The sequence below is a fragment of the Crassostrea angulata genome, chromosome 8 (assembly GCF_025612915.1).
Source record: "Crassostrea angulata isolate pt1a10 chromosome 8, ASM2561291v2, whole genome shotgun sequence".
Lineage (NCBI taxonomy): Eukaryota > Metazoa > Mollusca > Bivalvia > Ostreida > Ostreidae > Magallana > Magallana angulata.
The window spans coordinates 20,541,159-20,558,670 of record NC_069118.1 but is presented as its reverse complement, the minus strand read 5'-3'; the positions used below and the strand labels follow the sequence as shown (position 1 = coordinate 20,558,670).

Below are 17,512 nucleotides of genomic sequence, written 5' to 3'. Positions count from 1 at the left end.
ATTTTATGTAAAATACAGTGCATCTGTGATCAAAGTGTAAGAACGGACTGGATTATTATGTATTTATATCTTACACATAGCTCTTAGGGACGCTGGGTGGTCAACGTATTAACCATCAAATTTGCCTAAAACTTTAACATAAGATATTTTGGCGATACTACCATTATGTAAAGGAAACAAAATCTTAATTATTAGTGTAACCCTTCCGTCTGATAGGTTCACTTAAGGGTCCGCTCAAACTTAGTAATCACCAAGTCCAGTAATTCTTTCACAAGCAGTTTATTAACAAGCGCGATCGTATAGTCAAAAGTTCATCAATTAAAAGCAGCCCAAACCAAAAATCTTTATTAACTGAACAAAAATCTCTAATTCCACATAAAAAAATTAAAGATCTAGCAAAATCAATTCTTTCTATCAAAAAACAAAATCAAATAAAAATTCTCTCTAACATCATTTTACAGGGGATTGTGTAAGAATTTATTTATGATTGACAGTTCCGACTACTTCGGCTTATATACGATGATCATAAGTGAATAATTAGTGTTCAAATTCCATATTTATATTTTATTTCTAAATAAAGTAACAAAGCTGTCAGAACTGTCTATCAAAGAGGATGGATGCAGGTTTTGAGTCTCCGAGTCCGAGTCTCTGAGTTCCCCACCTGGGTACATTGTATGAGGCATCGCGTAAGCAAAATATATTCACTCATACATGGCTTTAAGGTAACAAGGGTTAAATAGATGGACCAAGCATTACATGTCTAACTTGCAGTATCAGGCACTTCAATGCAGACAAAGGATCGCCATATATGACGTATTGTTTACGTACAATATTAAAAGGTCATACTAGTAAATAAAAGTATATATGAGTTCATGGTTTAAAAGGTTACAAAGAATATATAACATGCGATATATGACTCAGTATATACCAGACCCAGAATCGCCAAATATTACAACTTATTTATAAACTCCCAATTTGGATATCGTTGTGCCCGCATTCTACACATGGCTGCATAACATCATTTAGGAATACTGTGCAATGCTACAAGAGTCACAGAGTTCACTCTGTCATTTATCATTACCACAATTCATTGCGCAATATCTAGGTATACATAAGTATCATAATGACCAATTTGTAATACTTACAATTCAAGGTCAAAGCATGGCTATCTGGTTTCATTAGCATTAAAATCGATTTCCTTTGTCTTTTTAAAGAGCACTTCTTCCTGGGAGATTTAAAAAATCATAACATTTTCACGACCATCGAACCCTCCTAATCTTTTGATTTAGGTTCCTCGACACCCATCCCCAATATATTATTTGGTGGATTTGAAAAAGAATCAGTTTTCAAGTGTGCTTTTACAAAACACAGACCAACATCGACTTTGAATTACTTTATGTGAAGTTTTATGTATTTTGTAAGTGAAACAGGACATTTTTTTTGACTGCGAACAAGATATTTTTGAGCTTATGACTCGATTGACAGATCATATCATTCGAGTAACAATTACTAACAGTGGAGTAAACTTTACATAATTTTGGTTTAATATTATATTCGTGGTGATGCACTTGCATACCCAGTAATCAGTATACAGTAGAAGGAGGAAATTATAAAAGTCAATGCAAGTAAAATTTATGAACAATATAGTCTACTCTTTCATCGCCAATAAAAAGAATTTTGAGTTACATGTAACTCGTTGTGACGAGAACCATTCCTCAGTACGTTTATACAGTATATCATTATCTTGCTATAACGAAATAATTTTCAACCTGGTTTTTCAAAGGAAAATCCACTTATTGAGTTGATGAAAATGGGCACCCCTATTGTACGGAGAACTTCCTACAGGTTCCAATATAGGAACCTGTTGTTTCGCAGATTAATTGTTAATCTATTAGAGGCATGCATATTACTTGGATTTTGATTTTTCATTTTAAAAAGTATCACCCGTTGAACTAATTTATTTTTTGGTAAAATATTACATATTGGGTACCCCATTTCTGTGTATACGTTAGTGTTTAACAATTCAGGGTTGACAAATTAATTATGGATGCTGCTCACTCAAAAGGAAAATTTCTGTTACTTTCTGTTTACTACAATTAAAATGACAACATTGTAGAGACAATTTCACATATAACAAGAAATGATTCTGAAAACCCTAAATTTTAAGAGGGTCATTATTATACGGGGTCACTTTTCTTAGCGTAGAGCTTGCTCATTTTTATGAAAATGACACTTATTCTTCAGGCAAAAAGGTCCTTTTCCTACGTAGAATAATGACCCCTCGGTCATTATTCTACCTCAAAAAATGAACCCCGGTCAGTAATCTACGGGGGTCATTATTCTATTTAACAGGGCCAAATTGAATGTTACGACTATTAAAAATAAGGGAACATTATTCTAATGGCGGACACAATGTTGCGACATATTTCCTGTTCGCAGGCATAATGCCATTTTTTTCAAAACTTTAAGCGTGGAAATAATACGATGTCTCCTAAAGTTAAGGTAACGGAAATAATCTTACAACTTCTAGAAAATAGAAGAACATTTGTTTTAATATTGTACATAATGTTACGACTTACGATTTAAACATACATTCCTGCTGTCGGACATTTTGCTACAAAATTTCACAATTTATAGCGTGGTCAAAAAAGCAATTTCATCAAAAGTTAAGGCCTCGGTTATGATACGATCTTTCCGAATTTTTGACGGACCTATGTTTCAACCTTTCGAAATTGTGTATAAACATTATTTTATTTATTTCAATACCTTTTTGCAAAATATAGTGTATTTATAATTTTCATTCTTAAAACCATTTCAGATTAAAGAAGGCCGACATAATATTACACATGAAAATAACAAATATGATATTTAAAAATAAAAATAGAAATATAATAGTGTGTTCAACATTTGCACATAAAATTACATTTTAAACATACTTCCTTGTTGACGGACATTAGACCAGACCTTTTCTTTAGAAAACTAAGCCGGTGTAATGAAGTATAATGACCCCCGTAGAATAATGACCGGGGGTCATTTTTCTACGTAGAATAATGACCCCCCTAGCTGAAGAATAATCGGATTTTTCTGAAGAAAAAGGACCCGGGGGTTATTTTTCTTCATGTTAAACATGAAGAAAAATGACCCCCATAAAAAATTGACCCCCCCCCCCGTAAACATGAATAGAAATTGGTTACACCGTATCCAAGATATGACTTTGAAGTTAATATATTTTTCACTCTGTTAAACTGATTTTGAAGTTATAAACACCGATCTTGTAAATAAATCGCTGTATATAGTTTTTTTCTATCCGTAGCAAGCACACGCAAAACACTCTTACAATGCCACAATTTGATTTTTAACATTACGTTTCTTCTCTCGTCGACAAACGGCGGGAAAAGACGCATATAAAGAAAAATTCATGCACAATGAGGATATTGTGTGAAAATTAACGAACAATCATGAAAGAATAATTGTTGTAATAATATAAGCAATATTCATTGGTGAATGAATTGTCAATCGGAGAATGATGCATGTATATACATGAATGGAAAAAGACTCAGGGGGCAGGTAACGTAGGAATATGAGTACTTCTTATTTACATTTCTTGGGGAAAGGGATTTTTTAAAAAAGCATTCTGAGTTAGTTTTGTTCTCTTCTACGTAATACATGAACATCAATATTCTAAACATTTGTTGTAATTCTGTAATTGTGATCATGGATAGACTTTATTCTTTTAGAGCAAATTTGTCAAGAGTACCTGACTATAGTAAATCTTAATATATAATAAACACTGATCGATTATAATAAGAAAAGATTGTTTCTAAAAACGATGATAAGATGTTAGGGCCCATGTTAGGGGTTTATATCCCTCTTGATTTTGATTTGATCACACGATCTTTATTGTATCCAACGTTACCAATGATCATACAAACTATTGATGCATTCATCATCTTGATATTAACTAAACTTATTAAAATATGCCGGGAATAAAGTAAAATATATTTTCTGTACGAGTACTCTCAGTACTTTGACGATTTTCCTTATTGGTCGTTCACCTCTACTGGCGTAATGGCTCTAACTTCAGCTTGGTTATAATGCATAACAGTGGAGTAAACTTTTCATAATTTTGGTTTCATCATTAATTCTGGGTGATGCACTTGTATACCCAGCAGTTTGTATTGCGGAAATCCTCAATGCAAGTATAAATCATGGACAATATGAAGAATATAGAAGATGCGACGGCGAAGCGCGAAGATGCGAAGACGAAAGTGCTAAGTTGCGAAGGCGAAGAAGTGATACTACCGCTTCTTCGTCTTTGCAACTTCGCACTCTCGCCTTCGAATCTTCGCGCTTTCGCCTTTTTAGCTCACCGAAACGAAGTCAATGGGAGCATATGCTATACCCCCGGCGTCGGCGTCCGGAGCTGGTTAAAGCTTTAGTTGCAGCTCCTGTATCTAAGCTATTACTTGTTATCTCTTCACCAAAGTTACATGGAGGATGCATCTGGACCTACTGAATCTGGTTCTTAACTTTCGGATGCTGGAGGAGGTTAAGGTTTTGGGAGCAGGTTAAAGTTGTTGTTGCAGGTGCCTTAAATAAGGAATAAGGAATCATTCTTTGAGTATAATGAGGTGATAATTTTGGTCGGGGCGTGATCAAATCCAATAAAGCCCGAAGGGCTTTATGATAGATTTGATCACGTCCCGACCGAAATTATCACCTCATAATATTCAAAGAATGATTTCTTATTACTTATATTTATATAATTTTAAGCCATCGTACGATTAAATATTTAAATATAAATAAGCAAACCCCGCCAGCGCCTCAATTTGGCGTCATTTGTATTATGGGTTATATAGTACAAAATCGATACGTAGTGTTATCACAGACAAAGACACTGGATAATGTAAATATATAGTAATATCTAAGTTACTGCTGGTACTTACTTCACCAAACTTACATGGATGGTGTGTCTTATGATACTGAGACACCAGACAGGCTTGAGTGCGAAATCGGAGCTATAAGTTTAGGGTTCAGGAGGAGGTAAAGGTTATTTGAGCTGGTTAAAGTTTTTGTTGCAGGTGCCCTCTAATGATAATATCTTGATTACTACTGGCCCTAACTTCACCAATCTTGCATTGATATAGTCTTAAGATACTGATGCATATATTATCATATCACATGGAATTGTATTTTATGAGATTTTATTGTATATTACTGTATCATATGATACAATGGGTATAGTATGATTGTATTATATAATATTTTACTTTATCCCATGATATTGTTTCATTTGACATGATATAATGTTTATCAAATTATATTGTATTTTATAATATAATATCATATTATGTATCAAATATGATACAGTATCATACAATACAATATCATACTATAATGTCTACATTCACTTTCGTTCCCTCTATTAAATTGCATTGGTTAATTTAAGTGATATTTACACACAACACAGAAGACTTAATTACGAATTCTGTTTCGTTTGAATACATTCAGTATTTCTTCAGTATTTCTCGAAGAACAAGAACTGACTCTTCTCGCGACTTCAAACCGGAAAACGACCTGATATTATACTTACGCTGATAAATATTTCATTGATGTAAATATATGTTGACAGTTAAATGAATTCAATTGATTAATTTTTTAGTATACCAAGAGTAAATTCATTTTATTACAGAAAAAAAAATAAAATTGTGTTATTAGAATTTTAAACGCTGCGTACTATTTTTGTCAGCATATTGTGGCTGTTCCAGTGGCCATTCTGTTAATTTCGCATTACTTGTTGAATAAGACAGAGCCTTTTAAAAAAATTATATTTGCGGGAAGGAAATACATGTTTAAAAAACGTAAATATAAGTATTAAATCATTATTTTTTGAAAGGTGTGGTCTCATAACTGCAACAATGTGTGCAAACAAATTTTCATAACGCGCTAGCGCGCGTTAAACAATTTGTATGCACACACCGTTGCAGTTATGAGACCACACTTTTCAAACAATAATGATTCAATGCTTAATTATACAATATAATATTAATTGTTTCAATGTTATGATGTATTATTGCAGTTTGATATTGTTTCATACAATACAATATTGTATTATGTTTTATAATTTTGTATTGTTTGATCAAATACAATAATGTATAGCACAATACAATGTCATATCGTACGTTACAATATCATATCTCACAATATTTTACGGTATTTTATGGTATTATATATTATATATTGTAATTATGATAGGATGCAATTTTAATTTTATATTATTGTATTTATTAATATATGAACATATGATTATCATACAATTTTTTAACAGATGATATACGATATTGTTTCAAAACAGAATCCCTGAATATCCAAGATCATAAAGGATGGTTTTCATATAATATGATAAAGGTGGTCTCATAAAGGCGATGCCTCATAAAGGTGATGCCTCGTCTCGGTGAGCTTTGTAATCTGTGATTACCTATGTTTTATAATTGCGGAGCTCTCCATCTTTTAAAGGGTTCCGAGGCATATTTTTGAAATTTTATTTATATAAAATTAATGAAATAAAATTAACCAGGGGGATGGGGTCCGGACTCTCTTTCCCCCTTTTACTGCGTGAAATTATTAATATTTAATTTTGCGGGGGGGGGGGGGGGGGGGGGCTATCCCCCTCTAGATCCATGCATGAGCAAGGAGTGTCGCATAATGAAATTACATTGTTACTGTGTTTGGTCCACGGTAAAGAGACGGCTGGTAAGTGACAGGAGTCTGGAAGTGCATTTGTACACATTATGGCAGACATTAAATTTTGTTCGGGGTAGATAATGATTAGGCATAGCCAGCACTGGTAAACATATATGTTACATGTACACATTAAAATATTTATAAACATTCATAGTAAGCGCGATGGCCTAGCGCATGCATACCAATAATAACATGGATTAATCGGAAAACCTTGGCGAGTACGGTGCCTGTGAAAGTAATAAAAAAAAGGCGAAGGCGAAAGTGCGAAGATGCGAAGGCCAGAGGGCAAAGTTGGGAAGGAGCGATAGAAGTATCGCTCCTTCACCTTCTCACCTTCGCACTTTAGGCATCATCTTCGCGCTTCGTCGTCGCATCTTCGCATCTTTGCTCTTTTGTCTTCGCACTATCGCCTTTGCAACTTCGCATCTTCGCCTTAAGGTCGAAGTGGCCCTATCGGAACACCATAGATATACGTAAATGTAATTGTTAAGATGACAACCATACCCCGATGCAATACATCAATATCTTGTTATAAAGGAAGGATTTTTATTTTCTAGGATATACCCCTTCTTTCACTTTAAGTTTATTTGAATATGAATTATAATTTCTATTACTTTATGTAAAACTCAGCGGCAAAAATTACAAGAGTGTAAAGACTATTTCACAAATAATGAAAAAATATACTGAAAAACTTTAATCTACAAGGGGGTCTTTATTCTATAGGGGTCACTTTTCTTCATGTGGAGTGTGCTCATTTTTATGAAAATGACACTTATTCTTCAGGCAAAGGGGTCATTTTTCTACGTAGAAAAATGACCCCCGGTCATTATTCTACGGGGGTCATTATTCTTCATTACACCGGAATTTTGAGACAGAAAAACCAAAAATATATAGTTATAATACTAGCAGGTTGTTGATTCCCTTTTCACTGAATAATAGATTAAATTCTTAATGATCTTTATTTAAATCACATCAGGTTGTGTAATCTCAATATGCAAATAAAAATTGGAAAACTATTTTTTTACCAAAAAACTGATTCCCAAAGATTATTAGGTCTAAGACTTGCAGTGACTGTACATAATGATTTTCCCACCATTCTTATGACGTAATGATTCCCGGGGCACCACCCCTCTGGAAAGAATAGGAAAAACCCGTCCAGAATTGACTAGACTAGTTCTGGACGCTCCGAAGCTTGAAAGAAACGCACCCGTCGCAATACTTTGAACCATTCAAATCTTGAATATACTTAAAGGTATTGAAAAAGAAGTTTGAAAAACAATGACTCAGATGCATTTCAAAACTGCCTTGTCTGTAATGATAATTTTCGACAAGTTTTATATTGTTTGGCCTTTTCTGAGTGCAGATAGTTGATTTTATTTTTGGTAAAAATCAACTGCGATAAAATTAGATAAATGAAAAACTAACAACAAAATATAAATAAAACATTTTTAAAGCGTGTACATTTTATTCTATTCAACCGAGGATTGGAAAACTACGAGTTACTAGAAGATACAGAAGATAGCACACAAGGTTGGACTTCCTGGAGCAAAATATTGCATGTGTATGAACAGCTGGGATTTTCATTATCCTTTATCCCCTGCAGTAGAACCTACATCCATGTATTTCCCTACTTCTCACGAAACACATATCATATTTTATTTTAATTACCAATGTATATAATTTTCATATATTGAAAAACTCCTCGGAGCTCATTGTTAACAACGTCAACACCATGGCTTTGTGTAGAAAGTTTACTGATTTGTTTTGTTTATGGACTTGTTTTGTGGCTGTTCTGGCAGTTGAACCTCATCCACAAATCAAAGGTATTTTACCTGGCTTATATAATTATATATCGATTGTAGACAATTTACTAATTGATACTAAAAATAAAACAAGCCTTTACATAAGTTTATTATTTAATAGGTTTGTTAGTGTCTATTGAAATAAATAGGTTAATCAATCGGCAATGCAAAGCATAGCTGTTGATGTTTTTGATATTATTTCCGTGGACAAACAGAAACAAAACCAATGTCCTTTGTGCTTTCGACCTACGACAAAAAAAAAACCCCTTTAACTGCATGCAATTAAAGCTGCTTGGTCCGATTTTATAACAAATTTTTTGCATGCTTTTAAACGATGGTTATGCTGAGTATATGTATAATAATAGACATTGCAGTAGTTTTTTCAGTCAATTAAACCTTTTTTCAATGAAGAAAAATACGTACAAAATTTGCTAACAAAACAAATGACATAAAAGGGCGGGTTAAGGGGTCTGCGTTATTTCGCCTCCTGTTAAAGTTCACCCCTGACTACGAGACGGGTATGGTTGTATTACGACTTTGACATCGCTTTAAATAAAAGAAATAAAGGTCGAAATGATCAGACAAATTACACATAAACATGTGTACGTTTTGTTCGCTAATAATTTTGAAGTTTGCTTTTTTTACAATCGATGCATAGCACGCGGGTTGTATAGGTATATGTATAGGTTGTATAAGTTATTCGGGGGAAGAAACCAAACGGTTTCCTTTTCTAAACATTCCCGTGATGCATTTTGGTTTGTTTTTTCGTTTGCCCAAAAAGAAATTATTTTCATTTACTTTGAATATTTCTAACTTTGAAAGAAGACTGATTCTGTTGGTGTAAATAGGAGAAAGTCCATAACTTTCAAAGATAAATGGGTTGTAAAGAAAACATTTTAAATTTGATACTATCATAACAAAAAAATCGGACCAAGCAGCTTTAAGATAAACATTAAAAAGTTAACACGTTTTACCATCATTTCAGGCTACTAATTTATTTATTTATTTGGCCACAGAAATTAAACTACAAACATACGGCCAATTTTTTATATGCCAGAGTGTATATTTTAGTTCCAAGCAAAACTTTCATATGAAGATCTGTGAAGGAAATATAGAGTTTCTACTCCGTCAAAGCAGTTTACAGTATGTTTTGTTAGTGTAAAGTGAAATTATTTTTGGTAGAGAGATAAATTTCATTTATTTTATTATGAAATATAACATATCTAAACATTGTTCTTCCTTTAGACAAAGTGGAATCTATGATGAAGTTAACACCATGGACCTGGAAACTCCTGAATTCTTCCTTTAAGGTAGAATCTCCCGTCACTGTGGATGTGGCCCTCACCTCTCACTACAGACTGACCGGAAATCACTTAACGCACTTCAGTAAGTTTATACACTATAATGTAAGATTGTCTACTCTCTCCAAATACCGTATCTTGGTCACCATGTCAAGTATCTCATATGTTGCCAAACTCCTTACAAAATCCAGATATGGAGTAGGAATTTATTATATATTTTATCAGATCTATTAAGCCGCAAAGGAAAGGACTAGTTTTAAATATTTAAAAAACTACTTTGATTTTGATAATTTTTAATCATATGAAAATATTGTCATTTTAAAGATTTGCTTTTAATAATTCATTTTTTTCTTTTCATTAGGGTCGTGCAAGGATATTCTTCTGATTAGCCCGGAAAGCAAAAGCGGAGAATATACCATCTTTCCAGATACAAGAAAACCGATTTCTGTGTTTTGTGAGTTTTTGTCAAAAAACCACGGGTACACATATTTAAAGGACTATTCTGAAAGCCGGTTTAATCTCAGCTCCATCTGTTCCACCACAGATGAAATTAAAGTGGTTCATCTTCGGACGTCTGGTAAACGCTACGGAACAATTCTGGAAGAGTTGAAACGTTATCAGAGTAATTTCTCACTGAGTCTGCAAATCAATGAAAATAAAGGGTTCAATACACCGAAGAACGCCCCTTTTCTTGGCAAATATATTTACGTGGGGTTTCTTCCACGGTCGATTGCAGCCAGGCGCAATATACAGGGGTATCGAGCCGGTTCCAAGGACTGGGAATTCAACAACTGTGATGCCAATCCGAACTCGTACATAGCGTTCTTCTATAACAACTCACAATTGCAAACTCACAGCTATCACAAGAGGGGTAGTTACAATAAATATATGAGACGCTGGATTGATGTCTCTAAAGAATATAGCTTGTCTATACCTGCAGAGTACTTCCGGTTTTTCGAAATGCATATGGGTGGATGTGGGGGTTATGTTGTCCCAAACTATGGAACACTTTCTGATATTGTTGGTGCCGTACCCGGATTTAGGTTCGGTGAGTCTCTTAATTCTTTATGGATTGTTACAATTTTGCTTTAAATAGTTTGACAGGGAAATTTTAATCGTATTCAACTTTTTTCTTCTTTTACATGTGTTTTAATTTATCTTGAAGATGTAACATGCAGTGACGTTCAATGTCATCATGGCAGATCATGTATCATAGCGAATGGAGGACCAACATGTTTGTGTCCTTCGGGATACACCGGATATCTTTGCAAAGAAAAGGAAAAGGTTCAATGTACGGAGTCTGATTTATTTTGGATTTTTCTTGTAGTGCTCTTGTGTGTATTTTAAAACGTAAAATACATTTTTCAAAATGAAAGTCTTGAGTATCAATATATAAATAGTGCCTGTTTGGGAGGGTAACAGTTGAAATTGACACCCCGAGAAAACCATTGTCAACCGACGCGAAGCGGAGGTTGACAATGGTTTTCGAGGGGTGTCAATTTCAACTGTTATCCTCCCAAACAGGCACTATTTATTTTGTTATACTGAATGTCTTTTTTAAAATTTTTAAGAAAATTTTACTGCTTTTATATAGGAATAACGTGAATTCTTCAGCGAACCGTACGCGCATAATTTTCGCGCATGTAACATTTTTTAATGTTACCCGTTGCCAAGTGCGTTGCTAACGCTGAGGGTAATAGTAAATATTATTAACTGCGTCTTAACCAATAAAATTTCAGTATTTAACATGAAAGTATAACAATGCCTAATATATCAATAAAGAAAATATGTAATATTTTCAATTTAAAAATCACACATTAAAAAAAAAAAAAAAAAAATATATATATATATATATATATATATATATATATATATATATATATATATATATATATATATATATATAAATCAAAGAAAAACCTCAGTGGGCGGTGAAATATATATAAAACTTAAATAAATGAAAACACAAAGATCGAGTAAAACATAAGCGCCTTCATTTTCTTCAGATGTTTTATAATACTGTATTGTAAAACATCTGAAGAAAATGAAAGCGCTTATGTTTAACTCGATCTTTGTGTTTTCATTTATTTAAGTTTTATATATATATATATATATATATATATATATATATATATATATATATATATATATATATATATATATATATAGAAAACTTAAATGAATAAAAACACAAAGTCCGAGTAAAACATAAGCGCTTTCATTTTCATCTTCAGATGTTTTACAACTAACCAAGGTAGCGTCGTTATTGTGACGTTACCTTGGTTAGTTGTAAAACATCTGAAGATGAAAATGAAAGCGCTTATGTTTTACTCGGACTTTGTGTTTTTTTTCATTTAAGTTTTCTATATCTTATCTGACCACTGTGAATTTTTTCTGGATTTATATATATATATATATATATATATATATATATATATATATATATATATATATATATATATATATATATATATATAATAATTTTCAGTTTCTTGCAAAGACGTTGCTATTTTTAAAGGACCAATAACCGGAGAATATCTTATATATAGCAGAATAAAACAAAGTCAGTCGTATAAAGTATTCTGCGAGTTTCATAAAACCTATGGATTAACCTTTATCTCAAACACTGACGCCATCATTGATGTTAACGAATTCTTTGAAATCAAATCTGAAGTGGTGGTACGACATCTGCGAGGGAACAAGCAATATGACTCCATCCTGAAGCAAATAACTCCGTATGCGGACAGGCCATTGAGTGTCCAGTATAATTCGGCTATTGGATATAAAACTCCCATGAATGCTAAGAGGATGGAACCTTATCTCTACCTTGGATTTCTTGACAAGATCACAGCAAAGGCCAAGACCAGGCAGGGCTACAAAGTCAACAATGTCGATAAGACGTTCATCAACTGTGATGCAAATCCAAACAGCTATCTTACCTTTTATTTTAACCCTAAAAACCAACATCCGGTTGGGTATTACAAAAGATGTTGTTACACGCCGCTGATGAAATCATGGCTGGATGTTGGAGTACAAGTTGATCCTGCTCGTCACCTTCCTAAGTCCTACTTCATGCAGTTTGAGATGCATTTCGGGGGTTGTGGTGGATACGCAATTAATGGTTACAGCACACTGGCCAATATCCAAGGAGCAGCATTAGGCATGCGTTTTGGTGTGTAACTTTATGATTGTTTACAGGTTTCAATCGCATGTATTTGTTGTTTGATCTGCCTTTTATTTCAAACGCTGTCCAATCTTTTTTTCTTACAGAACTATAAATCGGTGATTGCGAACACCTACATACTTTTTCCTACGACAAACTAAGAAGAGAAAGATATGCAGTATATGTTGTTCCTTTCTTTCGTAAAATAAAATATTGGAGTTATGCATTTTATTTTCAATCAACAACTTAGTCATTTATACTCATACAAACATTAAACATTAATCTAACTTACCATGACGTACCTTCTCTTAGTTTTGATTAAAAACTTTAAAAAAATTTTGTACTGGACATCTATACATATATTAACATTACTATCAACTATTTAAGAAATTAAAGTGCAAGAGGAAACTAATATGATCGTATCTTCTCGTATGAACGACATTCTGTGTGTACTTACATTGTACCCGGAATGAACTACTGCTCACTTCCGTAAAGAGTAGGAGAAAATAAGGACATACGGATAGTTATAGACCATATTTTTGTTTTCATTTAGGTTTAAATGTATGGATTTGCTTTTTACAATTTTAGTTGTATACCATTTACTATTCGTTATAGCATATTCTTAATGCAATGGCTTGAAATACAAAACATACTCTAAAAAACCAGTTATAGCTTTGTGGTTTTCCAAATTTCTAGTACAACATATACCACATTTATGACGATTTTTGATACCTTATCGAGCAATCAAACAATTTATTATAATATTAAGGTGGAAAGAGCTCTAATTGTTCTAGAACAATTATTAGTCTACTAGTTCTATCATGTATTGTGCATCCTTTTCTATCCTATCAACAGGACAGCATCACTGTATTGGTTAATCAAGCTTTTAGTGATTATTTCATTGCATTTGAGCGTAAAAGTTTAAGGTCTAGGTAATACGCATCCACAACACCTCAACCCATAAAAAGAAGATTTGCGAATAGGTTTTTTTTTAAAGACAGATGCTTCGTACTTGTGGAACATGAAAAGCAAAATCAAAACATTTTTTACGTATTCTTATTAAAATAAAGAGAACATTTGCCAGCTGTTTATATTTTAGCTCACCTGAGCTAAAGGTCAAGTGAGCTTTTCTGATCAGAATTTGTCCGTTGTCTGTCGTCGTTGGTGTTGGCGGCGTTGTAGTTGTAAACTTTTAACATTTTCTTCTTCTTCTCCAGAACCACTGGGCAGATTTCAACCAAATTTGACACAAAGCATCACTGGGTGAAGGGGTTTCAAATTATTCAAATAAAGGGTCACGCCCTTTTGAAAGGGGTGATAATTGAGAATTATTGAAATTTGTTGGTATTTTTTTAAAAAAATCTTCTCAAAAACTATCTGGCCAGAAAAGCTCAAATTAAAATAGAAGCATCCTCAGGTAGTGTAGATTCAATTTTGTTCAAATCATGGTCCCCGGGGGTAAGGTGGGGCCACAATAGGGGGATCAAGTTTTACATAGGAATATATAGAGAAATCTTTAAAAATCTTCTTCTCAAAAACTATTACGCCAGAAAAGCTCAAATTAAAATGAAAGCATCATCAGGTAGTGTAGATCGAAGTTTGTTCAAATCATTGTCCTTGTGGTAGGATGGGGCCACAAGGGGGGGGGGGGGTCAAGTTTTACATAGGAATATATAGAGAAAATATTTAAAAATCTTTTTCTAAAAAACTATTATGCAAGGAATGCTCAAATTTGAGTGGAAGCATCCTCAGATAATGTAGATTTCAGTTTATTCAAATCATTGTCCCCGGAAGTAGGGCGGGGCGACAATTGGGGGATAAATTTTATGCAGGAATATATAGAGAAAATATTTAAAAATCTTTTTAAAAACTATTTGGCCAGAAAAGCTTAAACCTGTGTAGAGGCATTCTCGGGTAGTGTAAATTAAAAAAATTAAAAATTGCCAGATTTTAATTTTTTTTTTAGCAAGATTTACTGTACTTAGTTGTCAAGATATTTTGATTTTGATACTCTAATGCTAATTTGATCAGAGTAAAGGCAACTGTTGCTCAGGTGAGCAATGTGACCCCTGAACCTCGTGTTTTTTGGTTTTAGAAGGAATACTTTTAATGAATTGGCTAAATATATGTACTATATCGAAATTTAACCATTTTTAAATTTTTTATTCCCCCTTTGAAGAGGGGCGCGCATATTGCTTTGCTGCTGTCCGTCTCTCTGTCTGTCGGTATGTCGGTCGGTCCACCAACAGTTTCCTTTCATTTTCTTCGCAGAGGATGAACATATTGAATTGAGATTTGGTATACAGGTTTATCATGATAATATCTAGGTCAAGTTCGATAATGGATACGAACGAGCAATTTTCGACAGAATTATGGCCCTTGGAATTAGAAAAATTCCACTTATTTGCAGTTTCCGCTCATTTTCTTCGCAGAGGATGGACATATTAAAATGGAAATTGGTATACAGTTTTATTATGATTACATATAGATAAAGTACGATATTTGGTACGATTAAGCAATTTTCGACAGAGTTATGTACCTTAGACGTAGAAAAATTCTATTTATTTGTCGTTTTCGTTTACTTTCTTCGCAGAGGACGCAAATATTGATATGAAATTTGATATACAGTTTTATAATATATAATATCTAGATCAAGTTTGATTCAACATATGAAAGGGAAAAAAGCAAGAAGTGCACATTTTGGTATTTTCACAGAAATTTTTTAATTTATGAATTTAACAGTTTTTGCTGTGAAACATTTCAGCGGGCTCATAATTTTATCACTCTTGGCTTTCTAATCTTAATTTCCATATTTTTCTTTTTCCAAGAAAGTTGAACAAGGAAGAAAGACACACTGGCATATTTGTTTTAATTTTGTTTTTGTTCCTTATAAATTCATTTTATAATTAATCTCAATTCTAAAACATAATAAAATACTTCTATTGAAGTGTAAGTATAAAACAGATGATAAACCTTTTGATATAGTTTATATAGAAAACGATGGATGAAACTTCAGTGGATCAAACATTTACATATTTGAAACCAAAATAATTATTTACTTTTGCACCTGATCTTCAGATGAAAAAACAAAACCAAAAGCATTTTAGCTCTTGTTTTTAAAATATACCACACTTATAAAAAGGTGTTTATAAAGAAAATAACAGCGTTTAAGAAACAGGAAATCGGGTCTGAAAATGTTTTATCAAATTTTTCTTAAGATAACACAAAATTGATAAAACGAAAAATCAGTATCAAATTATACCAATATTAACGTCAAAAAGCCTTTGCTAATGTACACAGCACGTAAATACCTTGATCTATATAATCATATAACAATGATTTTTGTGACCATTGTTGGCTTTTCAAAATAGTGCGTCATATGATCCCTTACGAAATACTTTAGTCTGGAAACAGAGAAAAGGCCATATAATGCAGTCAGGAGAATTATGATACCAAAAAATATGTGAAGTTTTGACAGCAACACTTTGATTGTAATTCTAATAACTTAATCTACTAAATCCGCATTTCAAATCACAGTATAAAATGTTTAAAAAAGATCTGATCTATTTTTTAAAAAGTTCTTTGATATCCATTACGGTATAGTTAAGAGCCACTTCTTCCTGTATCCGAAAGATATTAAGTTCATACTAAAATTGTATTTCTGTCAGCTTGTTCCTTGACTGTTACATCATGTATATCTTTAAAGATAGAATAAACGAATATTTTTTATTCAAATTTAATTATCAAGTGATGAACAATTACATGTAGACATTAAAAGGGATAAATACTGTTATTCTGAGTGAAATATATTATTAGTTTTTTTTATTCCTATAGAAGAGAAAGTATAGTTTTCCCTTTTTATTATTTCTGAATTTCCAAATGATCATCAATCATAAAACTACCTGAACCTACCTTTAATTTGAGTAAAAGTCTGCTCCTGTTTCCGTTTTTTTCTTTAGACTTTTAATTGTGAATACTATTCGTTATCAGCACATTTTATCTGAAACAGATAACTGCAAAAGTTGTAAAGAGATCAACGTCCATATATTACTTTTGAAATTAGAAAATCGATAATTATAAAGTTTAATTGTGTCTTCTTTTGCTTACCACCACTGTATGGTCGGTTTCTTAAGAGGTCGAATTACTTTGTCTGCGCCCCCCCAGCCTCCACGGTGAGTGGAATGTGGGACAATGGAGAATCGACAAATTACTAAACATGTCCAAAATTAATATGAATTTATAATTTTTTCAGAGAGGACAAATCATACTTGTTTATATTTTGCAATTTCGACCAAATGGCACATGCAACGGAAAACAGTTGTTGCTAAAGGTAAAGTCGTTTTTAAAAATAATGTTTTTAGATCAAGTTTACACTACATTAACAGTAGAAAAGGTATCTTTCTAGTCATCTTCTATAAGCAAGACCGCCTTATCTTTACATACAAAGAACAACAAACATGGGAGTGTTTCTACAATGTTCAAAATACAACATTATGGTGAAA

At 32.8% G+C, this 17,512-nt stretch overlaps 2 protein-coding genes across 4 annotated transcripts in view; one reads left to right on the top strand and one right to left on the bottom strand.

Moving 5' to 3' along the window:
- Positions 1–8,297: 8,297 nt before the first annotated feature.
- On the top strand, positions 8,298–13,240 carry LOC128161279 (uncharacterized). 3 transcript variants are annotated; one of them, XM_052824536.1, is made up of 6 exons: positions 8,298–8,567; positions 9,798–9,932; positions 10,209–10,895; positions 11,013–11,138; positions 12,336–13,019; positions 13,118–13,240. In XM_052824536.1, exons 1-6 carry the CDS (start codon positions 8,477–8,479, stop codon positions 13,123–13,125), a joined length of 1,731 nt encoding a protein of 576 aa, XP_052680496.1. In that variant the 5' UTR covers positions 8,298–8,476; the 3' UTR covers positions 13,126–13,240. The 3 variants fall into 3 exon arrangements, with proteins under 3 accessions (XP_052680496.1, XP_052680495.1, XP_052680494.1); XM_052824534.1 differs by having other exon boundaries at positions 8,302–8,567; positions 9,792–9,932; XM_052824535.1 differs by lacking the exon at positions 13,118–13,240 and having other exon boundaries at positions 8,300–8,567; positions 9,792–9,932; positions 12,336–13,027.
- A 2,622-nt stretch (positions 13,241–15,862) lies between these two features.
- LOC128160776 (fibrillin-3-like) overlaps positions 15,863–17,512 on the bottom strand; it is a 68,600-nt gene continuing 66,950 nt past the window's right edge. Inside the window, exons 79-81 of the mRNA XM_052824106.1 lie at positions 17,118–17,220; positions 16,923–17,010; positions 15,863–16,708 (exon numbers count right to left, since the gene is read on the bottom strand). The gene's annotated coding sequence lies outside the window, so the exon portion shown is untranslated. The remainder of the gene's footprint in view (positions 16,709–16,922; positions 17,011–17,117; positions 17,221–17,512) is intronic.